Source organism: Bos indicus, chromosome 3, assembly GCF_029378745.1.
Source record: "Bos indicus isolate NIAB-ARS_2022 breed Sahiwal x Tharparkar chromosome 3, NIAB-ARS_B.indTharparkar_mat_pri_1.0, whole genome shotgun sequence".
Classification (NCBI taxonomy): domain Eukaryota; kingdom Metazoa; phylum Chordata; class Mammalia; order Artiodactyla; family Bovidae; genus Bos; species Bos indicus.
The window spans coordinates 101327746-101349899 of record NC_091762.1 but is presented as its reverse complement, the minus strand read 5'-3'; the positions used below and the strand labels follow the sequence as shown (position 1 = coordinate 101349899).

Sequence of the window (22154 nt, the reverse complement as noted above, 5' to 3'; positions counted from 1 at the left end):
ACCCATTCCAGTATTCTTGCCTGGAAAATCCCTTGGACAGAGGATCCTGGCAGGCTACAGTCCATGGGGTTGCAAACATCTGAATACAACTGAAATGACTTAACACAGTCTGGACCAAAGCTATCCATTATTCTGAGAACTAGGAAAGAGTTTGAGAAATACTACAGTGAACTGGGTAAGTTAAATAACAGTTTCCTACAACATTTTCCATTTCAAACATTCCAAGAGACACAGGAACTGTAGAGATAATAGTCAATAATTTGTATCATAAAACCATAATTTTAATAGCATTAAACAGTTGAACAGAGGAATGCCCAGGAAAAAAAGCCTCTTAGTAAACATGTTATCTGTGATGAAGCAAAATAAATACAATATGTTTTCACTGAAATTGAGAGAGAAGGAAACCTTGAATTTTCTAAGCAAGGATGGTGAATGGAAATCTTTATACAACTGGTTGGTTGAATTCATATTGTGAAACCCGGATATAGATGACCAACTATGCTGTTTCAAGAAGTAGATTGCCTGATTTATAGACATCTCATTTAATTCTCACACAAAAATCCTCAAAGGATTCAGTCTCACTTTATAGATAATGAAAATGAAGTTCAGGTTAGTTAGATAATTTGTCCAAGACTGCACAGTTTTTGAGCACTGAAGCCCACTCAGTCTGAATTCCAGAACCTGTGCATTTAACAACCATACTACAGCAGCAGCTGTTTAATTTAAAAATCTTGGAAACATTTCTAAACACAAATTAATAGGCAATGGGAATTCCCTGGTGATCAAGTATTTAGGACTCTACGCTTCTTCTGCAGGGGCTTAGGTTCGATCCCTGGTCAGGGAACTACGATTAAATTTAAAAAAAAAGAAAAAAGGCAATGTAGTGTCAGTATATTGTATATTGCTGAAACTCAGACTCTTATAATACCCATTCATGAACCCAACTACAGCTTAGACTCAAATTTTTAGGACTTAAACATCTAGGGCTTGAATATACTTCCTCTTACCTTGAGGACAATAGAGATATCTTTATAGGCAGGCCCCTCAACCATTCAGTAGTATCTACTGACTGGTCACCATGGGCCATAACTCAGCCAGATGTGGGGATAAACCAAACAAAACAGACATGACTCCTATTCTCATGGAGCTTATAGTTCAATAGAGGAGAGAGTAAGTACAAGAGTAGGGCTGCCATATGTAGGCAAATAGGGGTTGAATTAGAGGGTCAAGGAAGGCCTCTCTTAGCAGATAACTTGAAGTTAAGTTGGATTTAGAGTGCATGTGTTTCAGGTAAGGGGAGAGTATTTCTGGCAGAGAACATCACATGTAAAGGCTTGCAGTATGAATAATAAGCTCCAAAAATCCAAACATAAATTAATTTGATCCTGCCCTCCTCAGTATCTTTAGTTCCTAAAAATCTGAGAAGGAAGTGGCAACAGGAAGAAAGATGGCTCCTGAAACATCTAGCCATTAGCCATTCTCCCATAAGCCAGTAAGAACACTGTTTGGGAAACTTGGATCTAACGGATCCAGACTATTAAACAATATCTGAGAAAGAGAGGACCACTGGCTGTTCTGGCACATAAGAGCAGTCAAGAGGCAGACCAAACATACAATCTGAGAAATGTATGATTCTTAAAAAAAAATGCTTATCATTGAAATGCATAGCATTCCATGGTAAGAATTTAAAACTTAGTCCTCAAATACAACAAAATATAGATACTGAGGAGTTCAAAATTTCATGTAAAGAATGAAAAAATCTAAAATACAAATCTGATTATGACATTCTCTTATTTAAAATTCCTCAAGTACATCCCTACTGTTTCAGGGATAAAGTTCAAACTCATTAGTCTAATCCCTGTATTCTCTCCAGTACCATTTCCAGCTTCCCTGCCCTCCGTACTCAGAATCTAACCATATAGCAAGTTACCAGTGAACATCATACTTTTTCAAAAACAGAAGAGCCACCTTAAAGAAAACTTCCAATAACCATGTTGTTACGATTTAAGCATCAATTTTTAAATGGACAAATAGTTAATTTAAAATAAAATTATGAAAAGCTACTCATCTATAATGATAATTAAGACATAAAAGCTAATATACAATGTACAAAAAAGTTATAATACCAAGAAGAGTAACTATAGTAAGGTATTTGATTTTTTTACATTGTTATAAGCAGATTTTTTTAGATTGTTACAATAAGATTTTAAAAAAAGAAAACAATAATATTTGTAAAATATACATATGTTGATAAAGTCTGACAATACAGTTGCTTCTATCTAGTAGGTAGAAAAGGATGAATACAAGGAATTGTAAGCAAACCAGAGCTCACAAAAGCAGAAATTACGTCAAGAACCAAAGGACTGATCCACGTGGGAAGTATACATAATAACAAGGTACAAAGAGGATTCAACAATTAATCTGTATCAGTGATTGCTTTAATACAAAAAGTACCTAGAAAGAAGTTTCAATGCTATAGTTCAAAATAATAAATTAACCAAATGTTCTGAAAAAGAGAGCTAAAAGTATAAACTACATTACTAAAATCCTATGAATGAACATTCTAGGTGGCTCTATTAATAATAATCAGATACTAATAAACCATACATAGCTTCTAATAATTGTAACAGACCATGTCAATATATAATTACAGGACAATGGGTTATATAATGCTGGCTAAGAAAAATCTAAAGGACACATCATTCCAGTGGGAAAAAGCATATTATAGGAAAAACTAAAACCTATATTAAAAAGTATGATCTCACAAAGTGTTTTGGTCATAAGTTCAGTTATTAAAAGTAGCCCAGTCATAATATGAATGACTCAGCTGAAATACTCTGGGAAAAGCAGTCATGAACTATGCCTTAACTAAAAATCAACAATAAACCAAAAGCCCAAATTCTATAACCCTGGCTGGAGTAGAGTATTATTCCTTTTCTTTTGGATCTGGTAAGATTACTATAACTCTCTGAAAATTAAAAAAATAACCCACTACTGGAATCCGGGGAAATATCAAGATATTTTGTCATCCCAAGACAAAACATGGTTAATGACTGTTTTGTTTACTGGCTATTTAGGGTTCATGGTGGCTCAGCTGGTAAAGAATCCATCTGCAATGTGAGAGATGGTTCAATTCCTGGGTTGAAAGAACCCTTTGAGAAGGGAAAGGCTACCCACTCCAGTATTCTGGCCTGGAGAATTCCATGAACTGTATAGTCCATGGGGCTGCAAAGAGTCAGACACGACTGAGCAACTTTCAGGGTCACTGGAGTATTCAAAAGAATCAACCATTCTAGAGGTGCCGCGCGGAGACCCTCTGTACCTGTGCGAACATGGCGCTGTGCGCGGTGCGGAGGTTGCTGGCCGCAGTCGGCAGCCTGCGCGCCATCTCGGCACCCAGCGGGCCCTGCTCGCCGCGGCCCTGGGGACTGCGGGCAGGTGCCGTCGGGGCGCTGCGCACCGGCCCTGCTCTGCTGTCGGTACGGAAATTCACAGAAAAACACGAATGGATAACAACAGAAAATGGTGTTGGAACAGTGGGAATCAGCAATTTTGCACAGGAAGCTTTGGGAGATGTTTACTGTAGTCTGCCTGAAGTTGGAACACAGTTGAACAAACAAGAGGAGTTTGGTGCTTTGGAAAGTGTGAAAGCTGCTAGTGAACTCTAGTCACCTCTATCAGGAGAAGTAACTGAAATTAATAAAGCTCTAGCAGAAAATCCAGGACTTGTCAACAAGTCTTGTTATGAAGATGGTTGGCTGATCAAGATGACATTCAGTAACCCTTCAGAACTAGATGAACTAATGAGTGAAGAAGCATATGAGAAATACATAAAATCTATTGAGGAGTGAAAATGGAACCCCTAAATAAACTACTTTGAAACAACTTAAAAAAAAAAGAATCAACCATTCTAAATGTGCAATAGTAATCTTAATTGCTTAAAGATACCTAACTTGTCATCGGATTTTAATTATTTTTTAAAAAGTGATTTTAAATTAATTTTTTTATTTCTTAGGTATATGCATTCAGTTACACAATGCAAACAGTTTTGAGTGCTCCTCTCTGTAGACAAAAGCCTCTTGGATAATACATAATCAATAGCTATAAGCTTCTTTAAATCAGGGACTGTGTCTTATTTGACTTTATGTCATCCACCCCTAGCACAGTGCCTGCAGCACAGTCAGTTTTCAATAAATATTTCTTTTTAAGTGAAAGCATGTATGATAATTATAAGAAGTTGACAAAGAAATAAATCAAATTCCACCCTCCTTACCTGCTTTTTTTTTCCCCTTTTGACCTGGAACTGGTTCTAAGCTTTCTTGACCTTTTCTCATTAACATGGCAAGCGATGCATCATGAGCTCTGAATAGGTCCACAACCTCATGTAAGGCAACATCTGTTATCAGATCACAGCTCAGGACCAGTACATCTGTCTGTCAAAGGAGAAGAGGAAAAGTCAGTATCACAAGGGACAAAGGATCACACAAAATTATCACAGGATAAACTCACAATGTCTCAGAAGCACACACAAACTGGACACTTGTCCTCAAACCTTTTTCACAGTGGTGGAGTAGGTAAAATAAATAGGTTGTTCTAGCTGAACTGTGTTGGGGGAGGGTCTGGAAATCCCACCTCCCCTTTGTGTGTGCCTTACTGCTGCTGTCCCTGAGGCACCTCTGGAATCCTGGGCTCTAAGGAAGAGAGTATGAAAACCATCACATTGTCTATTTCTGTGTATGGAGTTAATGATCTTAAAATTTTTATGTCTCTTTACAGTTTAAAAGGTGCTTTCACACAGTCTGATGATCCAATAAGATTGTGAAATACTTTATTTTAAAGCAGTCACTTTGCTATAATACTAGGAAATAAATAACAGGATGAATATATTATAATGTGCCCCTCTTTGGGAAAACAGTCAAGCTAATAAACCATTATACTACAACTTTAGGTATGTATAAAAGCATCCATTTAATCCTCAAAACAATACAAATTCTGCTATTTTAAAAAGTCTGAAAAACACTGGACTACATTATTTAGGTTAAAGAACAAAGTGAATATCTAGAGAAATTTTTGTAAGTGGCTCCAACTTTTCTAAAATTTTAATTTAAAATCAAGATTCTTACTTTGGGGGAAAATAGACAATTTCAACTTACATTCTAGGAAAAAGAATCGCACTTGCTCAGAAAGTGAGACTCAACCATCAGAATGCCTTATCTTACTGCCTGTAATTTCTTATTCCAAATATAGAATCTGTACTAGGACCATCATTTCTTTTTTCTACATAAAATTCATTATTTATAACCTAAACAATTCCTTTTGAAGGCTTCAGGTTTAAGAAGTTCAAATTTGGATTTTTTTTTTTTTTCCTACTCTTCTACTTATTAAGGCTCTCCTAGTTCTTTCTGGATCTTAACTGAGCTTAAAAAAAAAAAAAAAGTTCCTATAAACATCTTCTTTTTAGGAAAAAAAATTCCTAAGCCTGCAACTCACCATCCAGGAACCGTCAAACATTAACAAATCAGCCCACATACATGCAAGCTAAGGAAGAAATGGCCTGCAGAATCCACTTCTTGTTAACAGTACTTAGAAAGGCAGGAAGCATGGGCCATTACTAAAGACATGTCACTAGAGCCGCAGAGAAGTTACCCCATTTCATTACAATGAAAATGACAGTTTGTTGAAGAAAAAAAATCCTTTCTATTTTCCTAAGTTTCTCTAATAAGATGACTGGTTTCTGCAAGCTGACTGTTCCACAATAAATTATTAACTGTACTCCAAAGTGAAGAAAACGACCCCAATGCAGATGCTTCTGAAGTGGTGACAATGCTGTCTTAGAAAATAAATGCTGTTATCATTCAATATCTGCAGAAAATAAATCTGTCAGCATAACGAATGCCAAACAAGTCCTGCATAATTGTGAACAGTCTGCAGCCTCATTTTTCTCTCTGCTTTTAGATGACTTTTTGCTAAGCTGAATGCGAAATCCCCAAGGAGCACAAGAAACAGAGCCCTCCTCCTAGTGTCTGGTTGCCATCTGTTCTCAGTGTGAAATGAAAGGATTCAGTCTGAAAGGGCAGAACCTGGGATACAGATGGAGGTGCTATTCTGTCAGGCCCTCTTCCTGCCTGTTCCCAAAGAATGCACCACTCTCACTGAGACCAAACACATTCCTGTTCTCTTTGCAACTGCATTTCCAGAGGAAAAGTCTTTGCTGACTGATCAATGTACTTTGTTTCCAAGGCTAGAAATCCTGGAAGAAGAAACTAAAGTCTAAAAGGAAAATGAAATCATCCTTATATCTTTTTAATACTGTTTATTTTTGTTTAATAAAAGTTATAATTGTAAGAAAATAAATGACTACTGTTTTAATTTTTATTCTAAAAATGTAAAGGCCATTCTAGAAATGCAAATGTTCTTCTACTAACTGGAACCCACAGAGAGAAAGTGGAAAAACTCTTAAAAGAGCCAGAAGTATTTCTGATCACGTGTGACCACAAACCATGAATAAACATAGACTGTTTGGACTGTCAAGCAACTGTATATCTGAAATGCAATTAACTTGAAAGTTCCTGGGAGACATCAACCCTCAGTTGCCTTGTGTTCTTTTCTAACATCAGAGTATGCATCATCTGTAGAGACCAACTGGCATCTCCACAGACCTCCCTATTCACTATCCTAACAGTCCTCAGTAAGCTTTACCGAAGCCTGCTCCTGTAACGGAACAAGGGCAACGTCAAGGGTGAAAAGCACAGTTCTTAAAGGACAGTAAATGCGTGCATTTTTGACCAAGTGGAAACATACAAGGTCTTCAAGGGAAGGTAGAAGATAGCACTTTAGTGTTCAAGATACCCCAGAATTCAAACTTGAACTGCTGCCGATTAGTCTTGGCTAAAGCAAACAAATAGAGCTTAGAAAACCAATTACAAAGCCATGGCAAAGTCCAGAAATCTGTCATTATAAGAACATTTCAATCAAGCCAAAACCACTGAGTAAAACTAGAAGAAAAAAATAAAACCGGATGTATGTGTGTGTGGTGGTAATGGTAGGGTAGGAGGAGGGAAGAGCTACTGGGAATAGCCTCTTTTCTTTTCCTGGCAGCTGTTCCATGATAGATTGTTATAAGTAACACAATCTGGCAAACAATTTCCTACAGCAAGGAGAAAGAAAAACACACTTACTCCCCTGGGAAAAAACTGTCAGGGTAAGGTAACTACCATGCTTTTACCCACTCAGCACTTCCACAAACAATGACTATGACCCAAATCACCACCCAATACCCACCCCTGCCAATAAGGAACTAATGAATTCAGCTATTTGGTACGACTGTGAATTGTCACAATTTACATTTTTCTATGTGGTCCAATCTCAATCCAGTCTCCAAGAGTAGTTTGGTGCTTTAATAATTCAGTTCAGTTCACTCGCTCAGTCATGTCTGAGTCTTTGCAACCCCATGGACTGCAACATGCCAGGCTTCCTTGTTCATCACCACCTTTTGGAGCTTGCTCAAACATGTCCATCGAGTCCGGCGGTACCATCCAACTATCTCATCTTCTGTCGCCCCCTTCTCCTCCTGCCTTCAATCTTTAATAATTACCCATGAATAGAAAGCTCAGAGATAAATCCACGCACTTATGGACACTTTATCTTTGACAAAGGAGGCAAGAATATACAATGGATTAAAGACAATCTCTTTAACAAGTGGTGCTGGGAAAACTGGTCAACCACTTGTAAAAGAATGAAACTAGAATACTTTCTAACACCATACACAAAAATAAACTCAAAATGGATTAAAGATCTAAACGTAAGACCAGAAACTATAAAACTCCTAGAGGAGAACATAGGCAAAACACTCTCCGACATAAATCACAGCAGGATCCTCTATGACCCACCTCCCAGAATATTGGAAATAAAAGCAAAAATAAACAAATGGGACCTAATTAAACTTAAAAGCTTCTGCACAACAAAGGAAACTATAAGCAAGGTGAAAAGACAACCTTCAGAATGGGAGAAAATAATAGCAAATGAAGCAACTGACAAACAACTAATCTTAAAAATATACAAGCAACTCCTACAGCTCAATTCCAGAAAATAAATGACCCAATCAAAAAATGGGCCAAAGAACTAAATAGACATTTCTCCAAAGAAGACATACAGATGGCTAACAAACACATGAAAAGATGCTCAACATCACTCATTATCAGAGAAATGCAAATCAAAACCACTATGAGGTACCATTTCACGCCAGTCAGAATGGCTGCGATCCAAAAGTCTACAAGCAATAAATGCTGGAGAGGGTGTGGAGAAAAGGGAACCCTCTTACACTGTTGGTGGGAATGCAAACTAGTACAGCCACTATGGAGAACAGTGTGGACACTCCTTAAAAAACTGGAAATAGAACTGCCTTATGACCCAGCAATTCCACTACTGGGCATACACACTGAGGAAACCAGAATTGAAAGAGACACGTGTACCCCAATGTTCATCGCAGCACTGTTTATAATAGCCAGGACATGGAAGCAACCTAGATGTCTATCAGCAGATGAATGGATAAGAAAGCTGTGGTACATATACACAATGGAGTATTACTTAGCCATTATAAAGAATACATTTGAATCAGTTCTAATGAGGTGGATGAAACTGGAGCCTATTATACAGAGTGAAGTAAGCCAGAAAGAAAAACACCAATACAGTATACTAACGCATATATATGGAATTTAGAAAGATGGTAACAATAACCCAACGAGACAGCAAAAGAGACACTGATGTATAGAACAGTCTTTTGGACTCTCTGGGAGAGGGAGAGGGTGGGATGATTTGGGAGAATGGCATTGAAACATGTATAGTATCATATATGAAACAAGTTGCCAGTCCAGGTTCGACGCACGATACTGGATGCTTGGGGCTAGTGCACTGGAACGATCCAGAGGGATGGTATGGGGAGGGAGGAGGGAGGAGGGTTCAGGATGGGGAACACGTGTATACCTGTGGCGGATTCATGTTGATATATGGCAAAACCAATACAATATTGTAAAGTTAAAAAATAAAAAATAATTATCCATGGCTAACTGGAAAGTTATGACCAACCTAGATAGCATATTCAAAAGCAGAGACATTACTTTATCTAGTCAAGGCTATGGTTTTTCCTGTGGTCATGTATGGATGTGAGAGTCGGACTGTGAAGAAGGCTGAGCGCCGAAGAATTGATGCTTTTGAACTGTGGTGTTGGAAAAGACTCTTGAGAGTCCCTTGGACTGCAAGGAGATCCAACCAGTCCATTCTGAAGGAGATCAGCCCTGGGTGTTCTTTGGAAGGAATGATGCTAAAGCTGAAACTCCAGTACTTAGGCCACCTCATGCGAAGAGTTGACTCATTGGAAAAGACTCTGATGCTGGGAGGGATTGGGGGCAGGAGGAGAAGGGGACGACAGAGGATGAGATGGCTGGATGGCATCACTGACTCGATGGACATGAGTCTGAGTGAACTCCGGGAGTTGGTGATGGACAGGGAGGCCTGGCGTGCTGCGATTCATGGGGTCGCAAAGAGTCGGACACAACGGAGCGACTGATCTGATCTGATCTGACAGTCACCGTCTGCAGTGACTTTAGAGCCCAAGAAAATAAGAACTAGAGATTCTAATATTTTCCTCTGAGACTCTATCCTGCACACCCTCTGGCTCTGAGAACACTCTATTTTGGAGATCATCGCTCTACAGGATTAAGTTCAAATTCCTTAGCATGACATTAAGGGTCTTCAAAATGTGACTCCACCTACCTAATTAGCCAGCCTCTCTCCCACAATCCACCCTCCACATAGTTAATGTTAATCTGCTACAGTAAACTGCCAAGAATGCATTCCCAATTCTCTCTTTCCACCGCATCAAGATTCAGGTCTTACCATAGTTACTGGAAAACAAAGAGTCAATATATTGTCTCATCTAGAGATGAAGTCTTTTCTGATCCATTACTGACCTTAAATCACTAAGCTGTTTTTTTCTCCATCTAGACTTTGATCTTCATAAGGAGCTCTTATATCTTTGTATCCTCAGAATTCAATCTGCTATAGCAAACAAAAGCATCAGTAAATACTGGCAATCTTCTTGTTACCTCCTTCTCCTTGTTTAAACTGACTCAAAGATTAGAACATCCAATTTTAGATGTTTAGAAACAGCATACTTTCTGACAGAGCTGACTGTCCTGTGTAGAACTTGTGACTATTTGGAGTTAAGGCAGGGATCACAGAGGTAACTTGGCAGCTTCCTGAAGCAATGAGGTAGGAGACGAATCTGCTGCTTCCAAAGAAAAGGCAGAGATGTCTGAAAGCAAAGAAATCAGATGCCATTGTCCTGGACAGCATGGCTAGAGGGTGATATGCCAGATTTATAATTTTAAAATGCAGGTTCAACATTTACAGTTACAATATTTTTAGCTCATTCACCTTTCTACAATAAGTTTTCCTCTTCAGGTTAAGAACAAACAGAAGAATTCTACTCATCTTTCCTATGCGAAGCTAAAAACTAACTGAGAATGTGTTAATTTCTGTTAAATGAGTTCTACATAAAAATGCTGATTACATCTCTTTCAGGATTTAGATATCTACAATTTAATTTTAATCTCCAAATGTACTGATATTAATAGAGAAATAACAAAGGCTTTTTATTCTCTCAAATCAAACTTTTACTTTGAAATAATTTATTATTCTGAATTTATAATAAATAACTTCATTCTTTTTCTTTGTGTCAGACACACATATGCCACAGGATAAATGTATCACTGCCCCATTTCAAGACCACAGAGTATGCTCTTACAATTACATTATGTATTTTCTGCCTGTAACTTGAATATTAATTTTACCCTGAAGTATATGACATAGAAATAGTGTCCAGTTTACTTAGAAACCTAAAAGTTTGGAAGAAGATCAGCAGAGGGTTATGAAAGAGGGGCATTTATAACAACATGAGAAACAAACAACTATCAAGTTTAAACAAACAACAAAAAAAAGAAACTAAAATCAGAATTTTATCATCCCCAAAAAGTAACTTCTTTTTTTTTTTTTTGAAGAAACAAAAAGTAACTTCTAAGATTAGACATGTTTATTTTTCCTATTAATTACACATGTGGCTTTGAATAAGTCATTCCCTCTTTGAGCCTCAGTTTCCTCCTTTATAAGATAAAAGCCTGCACCAACTTTAAAGCCCTTCGTGGCACAAAACTCTATGATTACCAGGGTCAAGCTATTATCAATTCTTTATCTAGACCCATGTTCTGGGTTCAGTGGCATTAATAATAGTGGCGACCTTAAAGTTCACTTTGGGAATCTTCATGAAAGATTAAATCATGTTAAGTGTAATTTTGAGGCTCACCAAATTTAATTAAACTTGAATTCTTTCTGTACAACATGGGGAATACAATAAATACTTATAGTAACTATAGAGTATAACCTTTAAAAACTGTGAATCACTATGTGTGTTATGTGTTCAGTCGTTAGGTTGTGTCCCACTCTTTGCGACCCCATGGACTGCAGCACAAGAGATTTCCCTGTCTTGCGCTATCTCCTGGAGTTTGCTCAAATTCATATCCATTGAGGTGGTGATGCTATCTAACCAACTGTATGCCTATAACCTATACAATATTTATATCAATTGAAATATACTCAATTAAAATAAAAAACTTGAATTAATTCCAAAGTAATAATCCATGTATGGCAATTCTCAGTTAATCAGAGAAGTCAATTAGGCACAAAAATCCATAACAAGCTAACCATTCTGGTTAAAGAGATGTTACCATCCAAGTTCATTCATTAAAACATGTGTCTCTGAAAACCTTTTTAGCAACAGCCTGACAAATCACATACTTTTAGAATTCTGATCCATAAAGATTCCAGTTTGGAAACTAATGACAGTCTACCTGCTACCATCATCAGTTCAGTTGGTTTTCTAAGGCTATGTTATCTCTAAGTTGATGGCAAAAACAAGTAACTTAAAATTGGACAGCATTTTACCATTTACAAAGCTTTTCCATATATTTCATTTAATTCTAAATTCACATAATTCTAAAATATCAAAATAGTTAAACTCATTTTATAGACAAAAAGTAGGCTCAGAAATACTATGTGATCTGCCCCTTTGCCATCATATTGCCTTCCAAAATACACACACACACACACACACCAAAAATAGATGTGGTGCTAAATGAATCTATTTCTTTATACATACCTATGTTACATTTAAATTCGGTCAGGCGTCTTGCTACTTAACACTAAATCACAGTTGATAAAAAAACTAGAAGATAGGTTAAATTACAAGATACTTGAAAACTGTAAAGTACTGTATGATTGTAAGACTTTGCTTTTATTGAAATTAAGAAATCTGTGGTCATTTTGTAATGTATAAAAATATCAAATCATTATGTTGTACAACATGAAACTAATATAATACTGTAAGTCAATTAATGATACTTAAATAAAAAATTAATAAATTGCTCATAATAATGACCTCCAAATCATAGGATGTAAATAATACCACTGTCACTGTTCAGGCCACATTTCTGAACATAACATTTTGAAAGAGACTGACAAATCAGAGACATCAAAGGAAGTTACAGGGATGCTGATGGGTCTGAAAATCATGAGACCTAGCAATCCTTAAACAGAAGAAGAGAAGAACTTAGGGATCCCTCATGCCACATGTTGGGGCCAAAAAAACAAAACACAACAAGAGGAGCGCTGATGAGTTCAACATTACCGAAAATGTTCTAATATCTAGAACCTCATGAGAAATACCCATTGGAGGTTTTCAAACAAAGCCTAGCATAATCTCCATGGGAAATAGTCATGAAACGATTCTTGTGAAGGGTAAAAGATTAGATTAAATGTCTTTATAAACCTTTTCTAATTCTAAGGTCCTAACAGTCTATCACTCATAATTATAAAAGCACCAAAGGAATTTTTAGGACGTTTTCCCTGTTCTTCATACTGTCCTCCAACCAAAGGGGAGGGAGGACAGTATGAAGGACTGCCCAGAGGGGAGTAGGCAAACTCCTTACACATTACCATTTCCAGGTTGTTTCTCTCACTCCATTACCCCAGTTCATGACATGAAGCAAATGACAACAGACAAAATCATATATTCCTCCATGTTGCAGCTATGGAACTCCCTTGTCACCTCTTCTTCTTTAGATATTGTGAAAGTTTTAAAGTAAAGATGATACATTGAAAAGGCACAACTATAACTTCCTTTCTCAAAATATCAATGAAATAGTAGTAACAAGATTTTTTAAATGGGCACAACCACACAAAAACAGGAAAATGGGAGAGGAGACAACATTGGAAAAAATGACTCAAGTCAGTTGTAGGAAAACTGAGAAGCAACTCAGTTTATACCAGACTCCCCAAAGGGCTCAGAAACTGATATGAGTATATAGCTAGAAAGGGAGAAGTTAAAATTAAACAGGTCCTTTGAAAGATCCCTCTTGTCTATTCTGCAACCCAACTACTGCATGGGTCTCACCATGGCAGATGGCTGAAGAGAATAAAATAGAGGATATCTGGACTGGGGTAGCATAATCACAACTGGCAGTAGGGAGAGGGGATGTACCTTACAGAAAAGGAGGGATTTAAAAAAAAATGCATACAGGATTCCTAGACACTCAATTCCCCTCCCTGCCTCAACCCCAGTCCTGACCCTCACGTCTTCACCTTTCAGGCAGCAGAATTTAATAGTTCTCTCTGGGAAATTTGACTAGTCTAAGAGGAAAAAACCTAAAGATACAAATATAAGAGATTCTCCTGAAACACCCCAACCACATTACCATATTACCCTACAGTGAAGCTCACAGTTAACATGCCCCATCCACACACAAAACTTGAGAAAAAGATAAAGAAATAGAAGATATAAGAGAACAGATAAGAAAATTAAGAGTACCAGTCTAAGAGATCCATTATCAGAATAGTAGGTTTCCAGAAAAAAACAGGAAAAAAAACCAGATAAGAATCATCAATAAAATGATTTTTTAAAGGTCCCCTAAACTGAAGGACCAGTTTCTTTGCCAAGAAAATGCACTGGTCATAACAAACACCCTCTTCCAACAACACAAGAGAAGACTCTATACATGGACATCACCAGATGGTATGGACCTAACAGAAGCAGAAGATATTAAGAAGAGGTGGCAAGAATACACAGAAGAACTGTACAAAAAATATCTTCACAACCCAGATAATCATGATGGTGTGATCACTGACCTAGAGCCAGACATCCTGGAATGTGAAGTCAAGTGGGCCTCAGAAAGCATCACTACGAACAAAGCTAGTGGAGGTGATAGAATTCCAGTTAACCTATTCCAAATCCTGAAAGATGATGCTGTGAAAGTGCTGCACTCAATATGCCAGCGAATTTGGAAAACTCAGCAGTGGCCACAGGACTGGAAAAGGTCAGTTTTCATTCCAATCCCAAAGAAAGGCAATGCCAAAGAATGCTCAAACTACTGCACAATTGCACTCATCTCACACGCTGGTAAAGGAATGCTCAAAATTCTCCAAGCCAGGCTTTAGCAATATGTGAACCGTGAACTTCCTGATGTTCAAGCTGGTTTTAGAAATGGCAGAGGAACCAGAGATCAAATTGCCAACATCCGCTGGATCATGGAAAAAGCAAGAGAGTTCCAGAAAAACATCTATTTCTGCTTTATTGAGTATGCCAAAGCCTTTGACTGTGTGGATCACAATAAACTGTGGAAAATTCTGAAAGAGATGGGAATACCAGACCACCTGACCTGCCTCTTGAGAAATCTGTATGCAGGTCAGGAAGCAACAGTTAGAACTGGACATGGAACAACAGACTGGTTCCAAATAGGAAAAGGAGTACGTCAAGGCTGTATATTGTCACCCTGCTTATTTAACTTCTATGCAGAGTACATCATGAGAAACGCTGGACTGGAAGAAACACAAGCTGGAATCAAGATTGCCGGGAGAAATATCAATAACCTCAGATATGCAGATGACACTACCCTTATGGCAGAAAGTGAAGAGGAACTAAAAAGCCTCTTGATGAAAGTGAAAGAGGAGAGTGAAAAAGTTGGCTTAAAGCTCAACACTCAGAAAACGAAGATCATGGCATCCGGTCCCACCACTTCATGGGAAATAGATGGGGAAACAGTGGAAACAGTGTCAGACTTTATTTTTCTGGGCTCCAAAATCACTGCAGATGGTGATTGCAGCCATGAAATTAAAAGATGCTTACTCCCTGGAAGGAAAGTTATGACCAACCTAGATAGCATATTCAAAAGTGGAGACATTACTTTGCCAACAAAGGTTCATCTAGTCAAGGTTATGGTTTTTCCAGTGGTCATGTATGGATGTGAGAGTTGTACTGTGAAGAAGGCTGAGCACCGAAGAATTGATGCTTTTGAACTGTGGTGTTGGAGAAGACTCTTGAGAGTCCCTTGGACTGCAAGGAGATCCAACCAGTCCATTCCGAAGGAGATCAGCCCTGGGACTTCTTTGGAAGGAATGATGCTAAAGCTGAAACTCCAGTACTTAGGCCACCTCATGCGAAGAGTTGACTCATTGGAAAAGACTCGGATTGGGGGCAAGAGGAGAAGGGGACGACAGAGGATGAGATGGCTAGATGGCATCACTGACTCGATGGATGTGAGTCTCAGTGAACTCTAGGAGTTGGTGATGGACAGGGAGGCCTGGCGTGCTGCGATTCATGGGGTTGCAAAGAGTCAGACATGACTGAGCAACTGATCTGATCTGAAACTGAAGGGCATGAAAATCCAAGTTGAACAGTTCACTGACAGGAGGGCTCACCTGGAAAAAACAGATTCACATGAAAGTACATCATCATGAAATTTCAGAACATTCAGGACAAAGAGAAGATGATACAAATTTCCAGAGAAAAAGGTGATCAGATTTAAAAGGTTAGTAATTATAAAACTTTAGGACTTAACAACACTGGAAGGTAAAGACAATGGATCAAAGTCTTCAAAATTCGTAAGGATCAGCTTTTCAACTGAGAATTCTATACCTTGTCAAACTATCAATCAAGTATGAGGGTAGAATAAAGAGATTTTTCAGGCAGGCCAAGTCTCAAAAAAATTAGTTCCAAAACAAATTTTGTCAGGAAGTGCTAGTAAGTTTTTCAGAAAACAAGGGGAGTACACCAAGAAAAAAGAAAATAAGGATTCCAGGAAACTGAAGAAAAGAGGCAAAGTAAATTCTCATGATGATGAAGGGAGATGACAGAGTGACAGCTGAGCACCAGGCATGGAAGGCAATCTCTACTACTCTCGGAGAGACTTCTTTAGGAAGATGAAATTGATAGAATGGTGAAGGAGTCTAAATATCTTAGATGGTTAGACAACTAGTAAAAAGGTTGGGGTTAATCAGTAAGTGCATAGAAGGCCTTCCTTGGTGGTCCAGCAGTTAAGACTCTGCACTCCCAGAGCAGGGGGAATGGGTCTGATCCCTGGTCAGGGAAGATCCAGCATGCCCCATGGTGTGGCAAAAGAAAGTTCATAGAAAATAAAGCTTGGGAAAGGACAAGCTATGATAATTACCCTGCAAGCAAAAAAAAAAAAAAATGGTGTGGTAAAGGGAAAAAAAATGTAGATGACAAGGCTCAACAGTATACGTGGTCAAACTACACAGTCAAATAAACACTAAATATTTATCTTCTAAAATTACAATATAACTATATTGTTGTTGTTGTTTAGTTTCTAAGTCACGTCTGAATCTTTTGTGACCCCATGGACTATAGCCTGCCAGGTTCCTCTGCCCATGGGATTTCCCAGGCAAGAATACTGGAGTGGGTTGCCATTTCCTTCTGCAGGGATCTTTCTGACCCAGGGATTGAACCCACGCTTCCTGCGTTGGCAAGCGGTTTCTTTACCACCGAGCCACTAGGGAAGCCCATAACTATATTAGAAGGAGCAAAATCCTCATGCTTCATAATAGGGAGTCAATAAGTAGTGTCTATAACCGAAAGTAACAATTTAAGCATGTTATTTAGAGATACACGGGTGAATACCAAAACAAGTACCTAAAAGAGGAGGATGTGATTACCTTTATGGAAAAGGCTATGAGAAGAGGGAGGCAGGGCACTAATATTTTTAGGAACAAACTCTGAGCTAGAAATACTAAGTATTTTTTTGAAAGACTTTAAAACTATCTTCTTTTCATTCCTTCTTTTATCACCTCAGTAAAATGTCAACATCCTCATTGTTAGGGTTCCTTGACCTCATTTTTGATTATTTTTTTCTCCACTTCACTCAACCATTTTGTCATACTCTATTCCTTGGCATTACCAATAATTGCACTATCTCTAACATCTCATTTTAAAATATCCTATTAATTCAAAAAACATACACATATTGAATCCCTAATGTGGCCAGGTGTATTGCTTTCCTACTTTCATTAGATACCTTTCTCTGAAAGAAGAGAGGTGAGCAAGATGCCAACCCTACCCACCAGAAGCTCACAATCCAGTGGGGAAGGGAGTCATGTAACCCAAATTAAAGTACTGTATGGTAAGTACTGTAATGTGGGTACCAACAGTGTTCTGGGTTAGACCTTGTTTTACTACAGAAAGAAGTCAAACATGAAGACTACTAAAGTCAGGTGATGAGAGGTAGCAAAGGTTCTGGATTCCACATGGTACCCACATGTATTATGCAATGTGAAAATTTAATATGCTCTTAAGTTTGTTTTTTTTTTTTTACAGTAAAGTTTTCATAAAATTTGTTTTGAAGTTAATAGTCCTCATTCTTTTTTCAAATTAATTTTTATTGGAGTGCAGCTGCTTTACAATGTTGTGTAATTTCTGCTATATAGCAAAGTGAATCAGCTATACATATACATATATCCTCTTTTTTGGATTTCCTTTGGAAGTCTGTATTCTTTTCACTATGCCACCCTACCCCTCCAATAAAATAAAATAGTCCTCCCTCTGGGATAACTTGCTTGGGATAGAGGCCTAGCAATGTCAGTAAACTTAAGGCTTGGTGGGAACTTACAGATGTAAATAAAGTGAACACCAAGCAGCCAGTGTTATGATCCCTCTGGTCTACAATCACTGAATCTCATCCACTCACACTTAGGCTCACATAAACATCTGTGTCTATATTAAAGGAGTAAGAAGCTTGTTCCAAATGTTTACGAAGAGCTTACCTCTGTCTGTTATTCATTAACAAATACTGAACATCTTCTCTGGGCCTCTCTGTGAGGTCCAGATATGGTTCTTATTCCACAGTCTAGTGAAGGGAGATGATGCTATAACAGATAATGTAAATTCTCTATGTGATTATAGAAAAATGGCAGCTAATCCAGTCTTAGAAATAGAAAGCTAGGGAAAGCTTGTTGGAAAGGATGATACCTAAGGTAAGAGCTGAAAAAAGGCTGGGTAGCTATAGGCTACTTCAAATGAACTCTGGTCATGCTGACAGAATGCTTACTGACTTCCCACAGATTGTACAAATGGGTCCATTTCACTGGTCAGGCTATGGTTACCGTATGATTCAGAGCAGGATAGGTGGTCCTACCAAGAGTTTCAAAAAACCTAAGCCATGTGGGCTACTTGTCACCCAAGGTATCGAGAGCTTATGATGACAGCCTGGGCTTTCTATCATAATCCTAATTATCACAGTTCCCTCCTACCCTACAGCCCTCATTCCATGAAAGTTTCCCAGTAGAAGGAAAGAGACTCAAAGGAATCAAGCTCACACAGAACTTGCAAGTTTTTTCTGGCTACTGAATGTCGTACAGAGCTGCAAAATCCTATCCTATAGATCAGAGTTCCAACAAGGATAAGATGAAAACATTTCAAGCTTGTGAATACATATACTAGATTACTACAGTCAAAAGAAAAGCTCCATCGAGATTTCCCAGAGTAGGGGTGGGGAATGGGAAAAAATGTTCAAAAATTTTCTCAATTAACTTTTTAACTTGTTTCTGTCATAATTCCTGGCTTTTCACTATGCCACCAGTAGGTTCAGCAAAGGCATATTCGGGATATACTGAGGCCCTCCCAGGCAACCTCAGCCCACCAAAGCAGTCATAAGAAGGAAAGTTGCCACTTAAAAGTCTTCAGGCAAGTTGGGGCCAGTTCTCAGATGTTACCCTGACCAAATTGTACTCATTCTTTTCAAGAAGATAAAAATCTGCCAAAAACAAATCCCTGGGCAAAATGAAAGGTTCCAGGAAAGAATGACAGAGATTTATAATTTGATACAGACATCAAACACTCAACTGAAAACAACTTGCACATAGCTTTTTGAACATCTAAAAATAGCACATACGCTCAATCTTTCTAATAAGTTGTCTCTCCAATGGGGATTTCATCAGCATAGTTTGTTCTTTGTTGTAGCATGCTAGGTGTTTCATAAGACATATAACAATAGTTCTTTTTCGACATCAAAGGACTTAAATAACTAAACCTCTAACTAGTGTGTTGGTATTATTATCCCTATTTTCTTGGTCATGAAACTGAGGCAGAGGGTAAATGAGGCTTTCCTGAGGCCACAGAAAGATTCCTGTCTAGATTAAATAGAAAATTATCAGCTCCACAATCTCTAAATTAAAGGAAGCCATGAGATCTGCAATATAAGTGCTTTAACCACAGGTTATAGAACGCCACTGTGGATTTAGTCTGCTGAGGCCTCTCAAATATACTTCACTAACCTGTTCTCAAAACATGTACCTAAGGAATGGTAGCATTGTTTCTAAAGCACAAAAATGGCACCAAAGCCTAATTACTTCAGTCCGAGGAGCATCTAATGTAAGTCAGGCTCAATGTCCAAGGACTCAGCCAGCTTTGCTTTATGTGGTGATCACAGACTGAATCCTTACTTCCTGCACAAGAGACAGTGCTCCTCCTGCACAAGAAGAGCCAGGCTTCTTGCTCATATGGCTCTAAACAGGACAGAAAATTTCCCTGGGTCTCCCTCCACTTTAGAAAGATATCAAGGAACAAAAAGCAGCACTCTTGGAAGACAACATAGTTCCCTGAGTCTCAGTAGGAGATTTGCTAATTTTTAATGTTTTACATAAACATATTTAAGAGTTCTACACTAAATCGCATATTTTAGAAGAGTTCTATATATAAAAATAACTATCAACCACAAAGAAGAGGAAAATATAATTCTGAAAAATACCAGACCACTGAACTTGTTCTAAAGCCAAAGTCTAAAGTAGACTTTTGGACTACATGATAAAGTAAAAAAAGCATGGGCATCTGAAATGTACAAATGCATCTCAAAATCCAGGACTGGGTTCTACCTCTGGCTCAGCATCTAACCAGGGATGGGATTTGGAGCAGGTTATTTAAGCTCTCTGAGTATGAGGTTTCTCAACTGCAGAACACAGTAATACCATCTACCTATCAAGGTGGCTGTAGGGATCAGAAACACAGGCCAGACACACACAGTAAATATGAAAGATTTCCCTTGCAATCTTCAGAGAAAATGTTCTAGGTAACTCCACAGAAAATGAAACTTACATCCTGATATTTAGCCAATAAATTAACTCCCTACTTTAGAGTAGTCTCTAAGAACAGAAGTAAATTAATTAATTTCTCAAATGTACTCATTTATAAAGCTTTAGCCAATTTAATTATCCCTAAAAGTGCTCAACTGGCTGTAGAGAGAGATCTTGTGTGAATAATCAGCTGTTAATACAAAGCAGGTTGCTGTTGCTTCTCACTTTCATCTTTTATCTGCTTTTCTGTTCTCTTCCAAATTGTTCAACTTAAAAAAAAAGAGATCAAATTAACCTTTAATGGATATAATTCAGGCTGCCATCCAGAAAGAGTGAAAAAGCTGGCTTAAAACTCAACATTCAAAAAGCTAAGATCATGACATCCAGTCCCATCACTTCATGGCAAACAGAAGGGGGAAAACTGGAAACAGTGACATATTTTATCTTTTGGGGCTCCAAAATTAATACGGACAGTAACTGCAGCCATGAAATTAAAAGATGTTTGCTCCTTGGAAGGAAAGCTATGACAAATCTAGACAGAATATTTTAAAAGCTGAGACATCACCTTGCCAACAAAGATCTGTATAGTCAAAGCTATGGTTTTTCCAGTAGTCATGTACAGACATGACAGCTGGACCATCAAGAAGGGCCAAACACCAAAGAACTGATGCTTTTGAATTGTGGTGCAGTCCCTTGAACAGCAAGATCAAATCAGTCAATCCTAAAGGAAATCAACCCTGAATATTCATTGGAAAGACTGATACTGAAGCTGAAGCTCCAATACTTTGGCCATCTGATGCAAAGAGCATCAGATGGAAAAGACCCTGATGGAAAGACTGAAGGCAGGAGGAGAAGGGGGTGACAGAGGATGAGATGATTGTATAGTATGACTGGCTCTATGGACATGAGTATGAGAAAACTCTGAGATATAGTGAAGGACAAGGAAGTCTGGTGCTGTAGTCCATGGGTCACAGAGTCAGACATGACTTAGTGACTGAACAACAGCAACCCAGAAAGAAAAAAAGAGTACCAATTAAGTTATTTAATTGATATGTTTTATTTTTTAGTACATCTCAAAAAAACATAGACTTGAGTATAAGTTTTAAAGGTATATATGCTCAACACTGGGTGAGGCCTTCAGATTACACAACTTGGAGGTAGAAATACCCTTCATATCTCAGCTTTGTAGTAATTCCTCAAGAAAATCTACCAATATTTTCATGTTTTTTTCTGGAGCTATTCTAGCTCCTTCATACTAGTAACATCTACCTTTCCTCATCTCCACACCATCACAAATTCCTATTCTTCCTACAAGAATCAATTAGAAAGTGTCAATATGCTATGCTATTCTAAGTCGCTTCAGTTGTGTCCAACTCTGTGGGACCCCATAGATGGCAGCCCACCAGGCTCCCCCGTCCCTGGGATTCTCCAGGCAAGAACACTGGAGTGGGTTGCCATTTCCTTTTCCAAGTAGTTTCCTCTAGAGGGCGCACAGTACTGTAACTCTGTGCTCAGTTGCCCAGTCGTGTCTGCTTGTTTGGGAACCCAGGGACTATAGCCTGTCAGGCTTCTCTGCCCATGGGATTTCCCTGGAAAGAATACTGGAGTGAGTTGCCGTTTCCTCCTCCAGGGGGTCTTCCAGACCCAGGGATCAAACTTGCGTCTCCTGAATCTCCTGCACTGGCAAG

At 38.3% G+C, this 22154-nt stretch overlaps 1 protein-coding gene and 1 pseudogene across 1 annotated transcript in view; one reads left to right on the top strand and one right to left on the bottom strand.

Annotated features, from left to right (window-relative positions):
- The window catches only part of EIF2B3 (eukaryotic translation initiation factor 2B subunit gamma), a 112802-nt gene that overhangs the window by 67617 nt on the left and 23031 nt on the right, over window positions 1-22154 (bottom strand). The window contains exon 4 of the mRNA XM_070786663.1: window positions 4274-4433. Coding sequence (XP_070642764.1) covers window positions 4274-4433 — 160 coding nt within the window. The remainder of the gene's footprint in view (window positions 1-4273; window positions 4434-22154) is intronic.
- On the top strand, window positions 3333-3901 carry LOC109556370 (glycine cleavage system H protein, mitochondrial pseudogene; annotated as a pseudogene).